The 12,577-nt window shown below is 41.4% G+C and overlaps 2 protein-coding genes and 2 non-coding genes across 4 annotated transcripts; 3 read left to right on the plus strand and 1 right to left on the minus strand.

Annotated features, from left to right (window-relative positions):
- The first annotated feature begins 3,704 nt into the window (after window positions 1-3,704).
- LOC112089678 lies at window positions 3,705-5,549 on the plus strand. The gene is made up of 2 exons (XM_024160427.1): window positions 3,705-3,767; window positions 3,891-5,549. The coding sequence occupies exons 1-2, from the start codon at window positions 3,705-3,707 to the stop codon at window positions 5,547-5,549; spliced, it is 1,722 nt and encodes a 573-aa protein (XP_024016195.1).
- On the minus strand, window positions 4,182-4,288 carry LOC112090162. The gene has a single exon (XR_002901511.1). It is a non-coding gene; the product is annotated as a small nucleolar RNA R71 (small nucleolar RNA).
- Window positions 5,550-5,597: 48 nt separating the features above from the next.
- Window positions 5,598-6,383, plus strand: LOC112089679. Its single transcript, XM_024160428.1, has one exon. It carries the CDS (start codon window positions 5,598-5,600, stop codon window positions 6,381-6,383), a length of 786 nt encoding a protein of 261 aa, XP_024016196.1.
- Window positions 6,384-10,309: 3,926 nt separating this feature from the next.
- Window positions 10,310-10,415, plus strand: LOC112090036. The gene has a single exon (XR_002901395.1). It is a non-coding gene; the product is annotated as a small nucleolar RNA R71 (small nucleolar RNA).
- The last annotated feature ends 2,162 nt before the right edge of the window (window positions 10,416-12,577 follow it).

Genomic DNA, 12,577 nt, shown 5'->3' on the forward strand with positions numbered 1-12,577 from the left:
ACCAATGCTAAAGGGTACAGTTACTTGCTCAGCAATCTTGAGCTCAGTTTCATCATTCAGCCACTTGAGCTTGTAGGGTCGAGGATGCTTAGTCTTGGTGAGCCCTAGCTTATCTACAAGATACTTGCTAGCCACGTTAGTGCAAGAACCCCCGTCAATGATCAAGCTACATACCTTGGCATTTATAGTGCACCGAGAGTGGAATATGTTCTCTCTCTGAATGGTTTCTGGCTCGAAGAGTGCACTAAGTGCTCGCTTCACTACTAAGAGCTCTCCTCGGTCAGGATAGTCGACTATGTCCTCATCAGTGTCCTCAGCTTCCTCCCCTTCGTCTTGTGATTCATACTCGCCATTAGATTTGAGGATCATTACTCTTTGGTTGGGCATTCCCTCGCATAATGTCCTTTGCCCTGACATTTGAAACAAGTTATATCTCTAGCTCGTTGTGTGGGAGCTTTACTTACCTCGGGTCTATTGGCTTTGGAAGTTTCAGGAATGGACTTGTGGATCTGGTTATCCAATTCGGCTGCTTTGCCCTTCTCAAGAGCTCGTTGAGGTTGTGGCGTCCAGGTGGTTTTGCTCCGGTTTGTGGAAGTGTTCTTCCTCTTAATGTGTTGCTCAGCTTGCACGGCATGATGCAACACGTCCTCCAAGTCATGGTAAGTCTGCCTCTCGACCTTTCTAGCAATTCGATCATTAAGACTGAATTGGGCCATCAGGGTCTCAGCTGAGTCCTCTACTTCAAGTCGATTCTTAAGAGTCTCAAACTCTTTGAAATACTCCTCCACGGTCTTGCTTCCTTGAGTGAGCTTGCGAAATTTCTTCTGCAAGTCTCGGTGGTAGTAGGCGGGGACATATCTCTTTCTGAGGCTGAACCTCATGTCCTCCCAATTATTGATCTGCCCATGCCTATGCCTTCTTCTTTCGGAAACATCTCGATCCCACCATGCCAAGGCATTGTCAGTTAGCTGTGCAGCCGCTAAGGACACCTTTCTAGCCTCCGAGTATTGGTAATAATCGAAGATGTATTCCATCCTTCTTTCCCAATCAAGATACGCATCAGGGTTCACCTTGCCGGCAAATGTTGGTGCGGTGAGCTTGAGGTCTTTGCCATCTTCTTGGCCTCGGCCTCGTTGGTGTTGTCCTCGGGGTTGGCTTTGGTTCGGTGGATCACCATCGTCAAGATCCTCCCTGACCTCATCTTCGTCCTGGTTGCCTCTCCGCGCGTCTACACCTCTGATAAGTCCTCTTGGGGCCGGTGGTGGTTGCTCAATCCGTGTCATTCGCTCCCCTAAGGTTGCGAGTTGAGCTTGGATATTAGCAAGCATTTGAGCCATGTTAACCTCTCCTTGTTCTCCCATATCGTCCCTGCGTGCAACAAAAACAACAAAAGATCAAGTGCAATTGGTGCGGTATGAAAGTTTTGGCTACTAAAACGCGAATAACAAATCTTATAAGTATGATGACTCTTCTCTCTTTTTTTTTTTTTTTTTGATGCAATGACAATACTATAGGATATGAGGTAACCGATGTACTAAAACAATGTATCTAGGCAATAAAACGGATTCAAGAATACTAATGCGATGCAACAAGATTTTTTTTTTTGACTTTTCTTAAGGAACCTAATGATATGAGGATAAGAATATAAACTTGAAACAAACGGTACTATTTTTTTTTCTAGAGAACCCTAACAAGATGCAATGACTTAAATAAACGGATCTAAATTTTTTTTTTTTCCTTCAAGAATGAAACGAAACTAGAAGGTAACAAGGGGATAGATTCACCTAACACGAGCCTAAGCTCTGATACCAGATGAATGTAGGAACAAGAGTGACTTGTCCTTGCTTGGTGGAAAGGTGGTGAATCTCTAGCTGGTCGTACGGCTCTCTCTAGATGACTCGATAGAAAGGGAGTGACGAAATGAAGAGACTGGGTAACAATGGATCGAGAGACGCCACACAGATGATGGAAGATTCTGTGAAAAGTCTTATTCTTCAGCTTCAAAGGAATCGCACCAAAGAAGAGGAAGAGAACTAGCTGCGGCTAGGGTTTTGCTTTCAAAGAAAACTCGGTTATTTTATTGATAGGTTAAAAATTTACATGCTGAGAAAGAACCTTATATAATGGTTCGACAGCGGGGTGGCTTCTCTTGGCCGAAAAATACAGAAAAGGAAACAACAAAGCTCATCGTTTAACTAAAGCAACAAAAATGGAAAAGTTCTAAAAACTAAGAAAAACGACTAAGGCAAAGAAAAGCTCCTGCAAAACAAACAATAAGCTTGTGAAATATAATCCAATTGTAAACACTTACATTGGTTCGATGAGTGGTATTTCCACTTGCTTGGAGATAACAAACGTAGTAGCGTCCTTGATGCCTTGTAGAACAGGTAAGAATGATATGGCTTGAAGCTTGAGTTGAGAGTAGTCATTGCTCGGTGTTTCGTTGACTTTCTTGGCTTCTTGAAGGTCTTGACTCACATCTTGTTGTGCCTCAAGTGTGCCGAGCTCGGTTAAAGGCTCCATTGGTGTCTCTCGGGTGATCTCCCCTTTGAGTAGCTCCTCTTTGAGTTCCTCGTGCTCTATAAGTGTGATCAGCCCTTCTATTGACTTGCTGAACTCCTCTCTTAGACTCTTAGTACCTGACCTTGTCCTTGGGGCATGTCTCATGGTGGGTATGTTGATCGGATCTTCATCAGCTAATGTTAGGCTTGTCTCGATGTCCTCATCAAAGTCTGAAACTCTGTTCCGAAGAGAGAAGATTTCGAACTCCTGTTTATTAATCTATTTACTGTTTTCTGCAATCTATTCATTCATGTTTATTGCTTCAATCTCCATGTCTGAGTAGTTTGCCTGTTAGGTTTAGGGTTCTCATAAAGGATTACTTTGGATGTTGGATTGATTGATTAATTAGGATTCATAATCTATTTAGTTCTTCACCATAGGTTGTTCTTAAAGCTAATTCTGGACTGACCACCTAGAATTTAGATCTTAGGTTAATTGATTGACAAGAAGTGTAATTGAATAACTAGAAAGAACCTAGGGTGAGCAAAGTAGCTATTCGCAAAGGAATTTGGTTTAGATACTTTGTGAACATATTGAACTTGAGCATTCAAGCTGGTTTATGTCTTTAGGATTTGCAAAGGAATTTGGAATTCTAGGATTTAGACTTAGATAATTCTCACAACGGAAGTTGGTTAATTATAATTTCGTGATTTGAGTTCAAGAACCGTGCTTAAACCTGAACCCTGACTAATCAACTTATCTGCATGCATTGATTTCCTGAAAAATCCCCTAAGCCTAATCTCCACCCATCTTAACTTTACAAACGTTTTTACTGCATTCGTTTATCTTTATTTGCATCGCTATTTGCTTCTCATTAATCTGCTTAGCGTAATTCAATTTCTAATAGGTTTATTGAGTGAATCTCTCGTCTCAGTGGTTCGACCCTTATTATACTACAACTGCACATCTGTGCTCTTGCAGAGTACCTCTAGGGATTAAACTTTGAGTAGATCAAGTTTTGGCACCGTTGCCAGGGGACTTGATTTTCGCCATTAAACTTAGGTCTTGAGTTTCGACTAAGTTTTACTTAGTGTCGAGCGACACCCCTAGTGGTGTCGCGCGACACCCGTCGTTTTTCTTAATTTTATTTTTATTTTGTTACTTACATTGTTCTTTCTCTTTGTCTCAGAAAACTAGAAAAGATGGAGAACGCATTGGCATTGGTTCGTGATGATGCTGGAGTCTGGAGAGACCAAGATGGTCATGTGTGTAATGAGAGAGGCCAGTGACTTGATGGAGAGAGTAACATCATCAGGACGCTGGGTGACTACAACAGACCTGAGCAATTATATGCAAATCGGTCTGCGATTCGGGCTCCTGCGTTTCAGAGGAACGATTTTGAGCTCAAGCCTGTGTATTACACTCTTGTGGGTCAGCATCCTTTCCATGGTCTTTCTCATGAGCATCCGATGGATCATATTGAGAGGTTTGAGGAATTTGTCACCAGCATCAAGTACAATGGAGTGTCCAATGATTTCCTCTTCTGTAAGCTGTTCCCATACTCTCTTGCTGGAGAAGTAGCTAACTGGCTGAAGCAGTTGGAACCAGGTTCGCTGACTACCTGGAAAGAGACCAGGAACGCCTTTCTGCACAATTTCTATGATGATGCCAGGTCTGAGGAACTGAGACTCAAAATATCAACGTTTTCTCAAGGACCAACTGAATCATTCAAGGCTGCTTGGGTGAGATTCAAGTCATATCAAAGAGATTTTCCACATCATGGTTTCAGTGATGTTCAGCTGTTGGGTATTTTCTTCAGAGGTGTTGATTGGAGATATCAGATTGCCCTTGATGCAGCGAGCAATGGAAACTTCAACACCAGATACCCTGAAGACGCTGTTGTGCTTATTGAGAACTTGGTATCTAGCAATAGTACCAAGAATGCAGACTATCAGCGAAAGAAGCAGGGTGGAAACATGGATGGATCGCAGATTGCTGAGGTGAAGGCTAAGCTTGACTCTGTTCATAGCCTTCTAGCGGGTAAGAAGTCCGTCCGATACGCTGCAGAGGTTAAGAATTTCGAACCAGATGAAGCCCTTGAGGAAGAGGTTGTTAACTTCATCCATGGAGCTGGATTTCAGGGTCAGAGATTTGGTACTCAGCAAGGGAACACGAATTACAGTGGAAATAATCAGAGGAGTACCTTCACAGGTAATCAGAACTCTTCTGGTTATAACTCCAAACCTCAGTACCATACATCCTACTCCAACAACAGTTTTTCAAGGAACTATGGTTCTCCTCCTACTCAAACTCCAGATAATGAGGTGAAGTCTATGCTGGAACAGATCTTGGAAGGTCAGCAGAAGATGACTGTGGATTTCAATGGGAAGATTGATGCTCTGTATCTGGATCTGAATGGAAAAATTGAAGTTCTGAACACTCATGTCAAGAAGCTTGATACTCAGGTTGCTCAGACTGCAGAGTTTGTAAAAAGGCAAGAAGGATTCCTTCCTGGGAAGATTGATACCAATCATAGGCATTACTGCAGTGCAATCTCGTTAAGAAGTGGTAAAAAGTTGACTCCTGTGCTGAAAAAGGGTGTTTCTGAGGATGAAATTGTGGAGTTGGACGAATCTGAAGAAAATTTCGAAGTTGCAGAGCCGGTGTCGAGCGACACCACAACCAGTGTCGCGCGTCACCAATTGCAGAGCAAAGCTGATATTGCTCAAAGTACGAAATCTGCTGAGGAAAAGGTTTACAAACCTAAGGTTCCTTACCCAAGGAGTCTTAGGAAGTCCAAGCAAGAGATAGATGATGCCAGATGCAAGGCTTTGATGGAGAAGCTTGTGATTGAGATTCCTTTGGTTGATGATGTGAAGATTGCTCCTACTCTCAGACACTATGTGAAGAAGATGGTGACTAATAATCTGAGTCATGAGGAAGGAGTGATGATGATATCTGAACAGGTCAGTGTTGTGATTCAGAATAAGACTCCAGAGAAGATCTCAGACCCAGGAAGCTTTGTTTTGGACTGCTCTATCTTCTGAGAGAGGTTCAAGAGATTGCTGTGTGATCTTGGTTCAAGTGTTAACCTAATGCCATACTCTGTAGCTATTAGCCTTGGGATGACTGACTTCAAGCCAACTAAGATCTCTTTGATCCTAGCAGATCGATCTAAAAGAATCCCAAAAGGTGTCTTGGAGGATGTTTCGATTAAAGTTAGTGATTGCATAATTCCTACAGATTTCGTGGTTCTGAAATATGGAGAGGAACCCAAAGATCCTCTTATCCTGGGAAGATCGTTTTTAGCTACAGCTGGAGCGGTAATTGATGTCAAGCATGGTAACCTTGATCTCCACTTGGGAGATACCATCATGACTTTCAAGATGGAGAAGCTGAAGGATCCAACCATAGATGGTCAGACATTCCAAGTCAGTGCAATACCTGAAGTGATAGTTGGAGATCAGAACGTGTTTGATGCTGAGAAGGTGATAGATCAACCTGAGTTAACTAAGACGTCTACAGAACCAGTATTTGCTATTGAGCAGAAAGCTCAAAACTTCATGCTCTATTCATCTCCACCAAAGCAAAGGTACGCACCTCTTGAGTTTAATCCTAATTCTTGTGATATCATCAAAACTGATTTGAAAGATGCAGACTCTGTCTCACGACGCAAGCTACGAGATTATCGTAGGGCACTTGGTTTTTCGATTGATGATATTGCAGGGAATAGGTTGAAGCCACCCAAACACAGATCTCACCTTGGTGTTATTCCTACATTCCTTGGACGACCTCATGCACACAACGCTTACACACCACCATGGATGAGACGACTTTCACAGAGGCACTCTTTGCCACTGTCTGATCCACCAGATGCATAGTCTATCCATAGTCAAGCTAATGACTTAAAACAAGCGCTTGATGGAAGGCAACCCACTGGTAAGTCTGTACATAAGTCTTTTTGTTTCTTTTGATTTTTCGTTTTTCGTTTTTGTGTTTTAGGTGTAACAGATACGAAGTGGTTGGTGTCGAGCGACACCACCATCAGTGTCGGTCGACACCAGTCAAAAAAAAAAAGGAAGGAAATCAGAAACCGGAGTCAATCCAGAAATTCGGATTGGTCTGCTGCAATTCGGTACGAGGAGAATAAGTGTCGCACGACACCATCATCGGTGTCGTTCGACACCATCATTGCAGCCAGGTAAGTTCTCCGTTTTTCCTGTGTTTTTCTGTTTCTTTTCTTTTGTTTCGCCACCTTCGGACTAGATAACACTGGGGACAGTGTTGTTTAAGTCTGGGGGAGGTAGTTGCTGACATTGTGTTTGTTTTTCTTAAGAGTCAGTCGTGTCAAAACATTTTTGAGTCTAAACTTGTTGGAGATTATGATGCTTTTCTTGGAGTTATTGTGCTGACATTTCATCTAGGTGACCACTGCTGCAGATTCAGTTTAGATCCGACTAATGAAAAATGCAAAGGCTGACCAGTTGACTAGAGGCGTCCATGTTTCCAACAGAATCCACTAACCTGAGCTAATTTCTGAACTCTTTCTTTTACCTCATTGATGTGACTGATGTTCATAGAGCTTGATTCCTCGTTCATACTTGACAAATGAAAGCCTGTGTGAAATTTAATGTTGAGATGAAGAAAGAAAGAAAAAGGCAAAAAGATTGAGATGATTTTCGCTTAGGAGTGAAGGGCTAGGAAAATTTCCAAGGATCCCATTATTTCACTTCTAAGTTGGAATGATCACACAAAGGAAGGAAGTGAGGGGTAGGAAAGTTTCCTATGACCCCAGTATTCACTTAAAACCTTTGATACAAGGTAAGGGGACAACTCGGGGACTCGATGGCAAACACCATCAGTACTCGCAGTTTTACCCTTATCGAGTATATGCCATAAAAAAAAAAAGAGAAAAGAAAAAGATGATGAGTGTGCGAAAAGAATAAGTCTGGGGAGAGGAAAAGTACCAGAGTGTGTATGGCTGATTTGTTTGAGTATAGTACAGGAAAGAGTCTAGAAGGTTCTTGGCATTGGAATAATCAGTGAGACCCAGCGATGAGGGCTTATGGACAATGTTGTGGAATTTTGGACTTAATCTGGGAAGCTGTGAATGTCTGCGGAGAAGTACATGGTGGTTCGATTTGGAATGATGAAGCAGTAGTTGAGTTGCAGGGTGATCGGTCAAAGTGATGTTCCAATGAAAGGTTGAGTCTCCGTGTTTTCAAACCTCTTATTTGGTATTCTGTTTGCTTGAGGGCAAGCAAATGCTAAGTCTGGGGGAGTTGATATATCATGGTTTTTATGGTTTTTGACCATGATATAAGTCTTATTTATAGAGTCTTTTTAGTGTTTTTCGAGTCTTTTGGACTCTTTACAGGTCATAGGTACGTTTGGAGCTTAATTGGTGATTTTGGAGCACTTTGGAGCTAAACAAGGATCAAATTCGTGAAGGATGAATTATGTGCTTTAGTGTCGCTCGACACCGATCGAAGAAATAAGAAAAACGCAATTTTGTCTCCTATTTGAAGAAGGAGTTGGGCCCAGAAGTTTCCAAATATTTCCTAAGAAGCCCAAAACGTGTTTTTAAGTTATAAATAGGGTTTTTAGCCACCTTATATAGATACCTGAGATTTTTTTAGAGAGAACTTTTGTTTTTGAGAGCTTTTGGGGAGACAAGTCTGAAACTCTGTTCCGAAGAGAGAAGATTTTGAACCCCTGTTTATTAATCTATTTACTGTTTTCTGCAATCTATTCATTCATGTTTATTGATTCAATCTCCATGTCTGAGTAGTTTGCCTGTTAGGTTTAGGGTTCTCATAAAGGATTTCTTTGGATGTTGGATTGATTGATTAATTAGGGTTCATAATCTATTTAAGTCTTCACCATAGGTTGTTCTTAAAGCTAATTCTGGACTGGCCACCTAGAATTTAAATCTTAGGTTAATTGATTGACACGGAAGTGTAATTGAATAACTAGAAAGAACCTAGGGTGAGCAAAGTAGCTATTCGCAAAGGAATTTGGTTTAGATACTTTGTGAACATATCGAACTTGAGCATTAAAGCTGGTTTATGTCTTTAGGATTTGCAAAAGAATTTGGAATTCTAGGATTTACACTTAGATAATTCTCGCAACGGAAGTTGGTTAATTATAATTTCGTGATTTGAGTTCAAGAACCGTGTTTAAACCTGAACCCTGACTAATCGATTTATCTGCATGCATTGATTTCCTGAGAAACGCCCTAAGCCTAATCTCCACCCATCTGAACTTTACAAACGTTTTTACTGCATTCGTTTATCTTTATTTGCATCGCTATTTGCTTCTCATTAATCTGCTTAGCGTAATTCAATTTCTAATAGGTTTATTGAGCGAATCTCTTGTCTCTGTGGTTCAACCCCTATTATACTACAACTGCACATATGTGCTCTTGCAGAGTAGCTCTAGGGATTAAACTTTGAGTAGATCACTAAACAGCGATTTGCATGGTCAATAACAGCACCTACAGTAGCTAAGAATGGGCAACCAAATATCATAGGCCTATCTTTGTCTTTGTCCATCTCCAAAACTTGAAAATCGGCTGGGATTATTTTGTTTCCAATGATCAGTGGCAAGTCCTGGATCATTCCTTCTGCTCTCTTTTGAGATGAATCACCAAAGATTATCCTCACTGGAGATGGGACAAATGTACCTATACCAAGTTTCTCAGCAACAGATTTTGACATGACATTCACATTAGCACCAGAGTCACATAAACAATCTGAAAATTCAATTCCAAAGCTTGAACAAGTGAAGGAAAAACGCCATGGATCCTTAGACTTTTTGAGTCTTTGGTCAGGCAAGCGTTTGGGTACCTTAACCGGAATTGGCTTCTCTCATGCTCGGTTTCAGAGTCCTTTATGAGAGGTTCAGGTGTCAATTTTTCCTTAGAGTCTGCGACAGGTTCTTCTTCCAAAACTGCTGTCATAGCATTGCAGAACTTCTTTGGGTTATCTTCCACTCTTCCTGGTAAAACTCCTGGTTGTCTCTTCATTGAATCTGCAGTTTGACCTATCTGATGTTCTAACTTCTTGAAATGGGTCGCAAGAGATTCGAACTTCCCATTCAAGTCATGTAAATACAATCGATCTTCACCCCCATTTCCCTGATTGACTTCTCATTGCCTTGAGTAGTCTGCATCATAGTTTGTTCAAGCGATTTTACCTGGTTGCTTAGTTGGGAAATGGTTGCTTCTAATGAGCTGGTATGTGCTTGTTGAGGATTGAAAGGTTGTCTTTGTTGGAAGTTTCCTCCTCCATAGTTCCCATTTTGGAACTTGTTTTGAAAACTCCTTTGGTGCTGCGGATAGGGCTGATTCTCGGCTCCTTGATTTCTGTATGAGAGATTGTTGAAGTTGGCACCAGAGTTCCTGAAGTTGTTGTTGAAAGCTGGACTAAATCGGTTATGGTATGCCTGAGCTCCCATAAAATTGATTTCTTCCTCTTGGTACATACCATCTTCTTCATATCTTCCATCTTCTTCATTTCCTACATCATTATCACAAGCATGTATATTCTTATTTTGAGACTTAAGAAGTTGACTTACCATGCTTTTTAGCTCAGCAATCTCCCTTGATTCATGACTAGTGATAGTCTTCTTTGATCTGTCATACTCAGGGTTGTTGTTGCTGTTGGCTACAGCTAGATTTTCGATGAGTGCTCTCCCTTGTGGTATGGTTTTCGAACTGAAATCTCCATTGCTGGCAGTGTCAAGAGAAAGTTGATACTTCTGCTGAAGTCCTCTGTAGAAGGTGCTTAGCAGGTTTGCTCCAGAGAAACCATGATGAGGACAGTCTTTCTCATACTCCTTGAATCGCTCCCAGGCTTCATAGAAGGATTCTATTGGGCCTTGTTGGAAACTTTGTATCTTGTTTCTCAGCTGGTTTGATCTTGACATGGTGTAGAAGTGGTTAAAGAAAGCTGACTTGCATTCTTCCCATGAAGTAATAGAACCAGATGGCATATATTTTAACCATCTAAAAGCTTTATCATTTAGAGAGAAAGGAAAGAGCTTACACTTCACATAGTCCACAGATTCTGGAGTTGTTCTCACCATTCTAGAGATTTCTTCAAAAAGATCAATGTGGTTCATTGGATGCTCAGTAGAGATTCCATGGAATTGGTTCTGCTTCACCAAAGAGACAATCTGAGGTTTTATCTCATGATTTTCTCTTGGGACAGGAATTTGAATAGCTGATCGATTTTGGAAGTGTTGGTGAGGTGCATCGAAATCGGCAATGAGTCTATTCCGAGGCTGTCTTCTCGCAGGATTGGCAAGTTGTATTGGTCGATTGGCTTCTCTAACAACTAGTGGACCAATGTTTTCATCATTCCTTTTCTCTTCAGCATTGGCCTGGTCTTGTCTCCTTTGATTATCAGCGGCTTGAGGGACTCGGTTCCCCTCTTCATCGAGTTGTGGCTGTCCATCTTCTTTATGGGCAGCATCTTGGTCATCACCATGAACTGAATCACGGTCATCATCTCCAATGTGATCCTCCTAGTCACGGTTTAAAAGATCTTCCCGATGGGCATTAGGATTGGCCTTCTCGAGCGTTTTTCGTCTGAGTTTTCAAGTGCTCTTTTGTGTTTTTCAATCTCGTGTAAGGGCAATACGATGTCATCAGGATTTCTCCTAGTTTTCATGCACCTGTGAGCAAAGAAAGCAAAGATAAAAAGAGGAGTTAGAAGATCTCCAGCAGAACTCGAAAATCTTGAGGTTTAGGATTGAAATTAGATTAAGAAGTCAAGTCAACAGTGACAGATCCCCGGAAACGGCGCCAAAAACTTGATGTGAGTGCAGTGGGCAACACAAGTTTTACCCTAGACAAGCTGCAAGTACACAGCAAACGCATTAGTACTTAGGGATCGAATCCACAGAGATCTGTGTGTTGAGGACTCCTAACTAATGCTAAAGACAATCGTAAACCTAATCTATTAAAAAGGGGTTTTGGTTTGTCACTAATTCTAATTATGCAGAGAATTGAAAAGCTGAAAATAAAAATCGGTTGAAAACTATATGAAAAACGGCGCTGGGTTCAAGGTTCATCTTTAGGGTTCATATTCTAAAACACAAGGAATTTAGGCAAGGATTTTCTATGACTCTGAAACTAGGATAGACACATGTAGGATTAGCCAACTCTCGTCATCCTAATCATCTAATCACTTGTTCATGGCAATTAACTCTCGCTCTCATGCCAGAACAAGATTATGCTTTGTAGATCGGAATCCATCTCTGCTTACGTATCCTTCGTAGGTAACTTTCTTCTCCTACGATGGTGACGTACATAAGATCCAGTTCAGGAAACCCCGATACAACACTCTCGTGGCTCGGATTAAACCTAGGATCAGATTCTGGGTGATCAATCCAGAATTACCGCTTTGAGATGAATGGAAGAATCATGTTAAAAATCAAAATCCTTTTTCCTAAAACCTATATGTCATTCGAACATGGGGTCCCTTTGGATTACCCTTTCACCCAACTAGGTGACTACTCAGACATGGCTGAAGTAGACATCATCATCGGTTTAGAACTAAGAAGAAGAAAAGTAAAAGAAACAAAGTTGCAGAAAAACTTCTCTTATTGAATACAGAGTGGCGATAGAGAGCTTCTACAAATGCATAAAAATAAAAACTAAAACTACAAATGAGTTCTCTCTCAAAGAGAAGAAAGAGGCTCCTCTACAAAAGACCTAAAAATGAGTATTTATAGTATTTCTTCAAGTCTTGGGCGTCTAGGGCTTGTAAAATGGGTGCAGGAAGTGTCTTGAGCCTTAGTTGGGCTCCTGAGGTTCTGACATAGGTCCATCGGGGGTGAAACTTCTTGAGCCGCTGCGGGAAGAAGGCTGGCCGCGGGTGAAAGCACTTGTGCTTGACTGGGCTTGTGTTGATCGACCTTCAGTGCATTGATGATATCTGGAGATCTAACCGTTGGATTGCTTTGATTCCAAGTGTGTTGGAAAGCTGGTTGTCTCTTCTATAATGGACCCAAATTTGAAGATGATCAGACGGTGATAATGTCTTCATTGGTTGCCAAACTTCTGAAG

This window comes from Eutrema salsugineum, unplaced genomic scaffold, assembly GCF_000478725.1.
Source record: "Eutrema salsugineum unplaced genomic scaffold, Eutsalg1_0 scaffold_11, whole genome shotgun sequence".
NCBI lineage: Eukaryota > Viridiplantae > Streptophyta > Magnoliopsida > Brassicales > Brassicaceae > Eutrema > Eutrema salsugineum.

Bases quoted from the DNA above. Each gene is read 5' to 3' on its own strand.
- LOC112089678 (XM_024160427.1), top strand. From the start codon at position 3,705: ATGGAGAACGCATTGGCATTGGTTCGTGATGATGCTGGAGTCTGGAGA. The intron at 3,768-3,890 runs GTGTGTAATGAG...CCTGCGTTTCAG, and splicing joins GGAGAGACCAAGATGGTCAT to AGGAACGATTTTGAGCTCAA.
- LOC112089679 (XM_024160428.1), top strand. From the start codon at position 5,598: ATGCCATACTCTGTAGCTATTAGCCTTGGGATGACTGACTTCAAGCCA.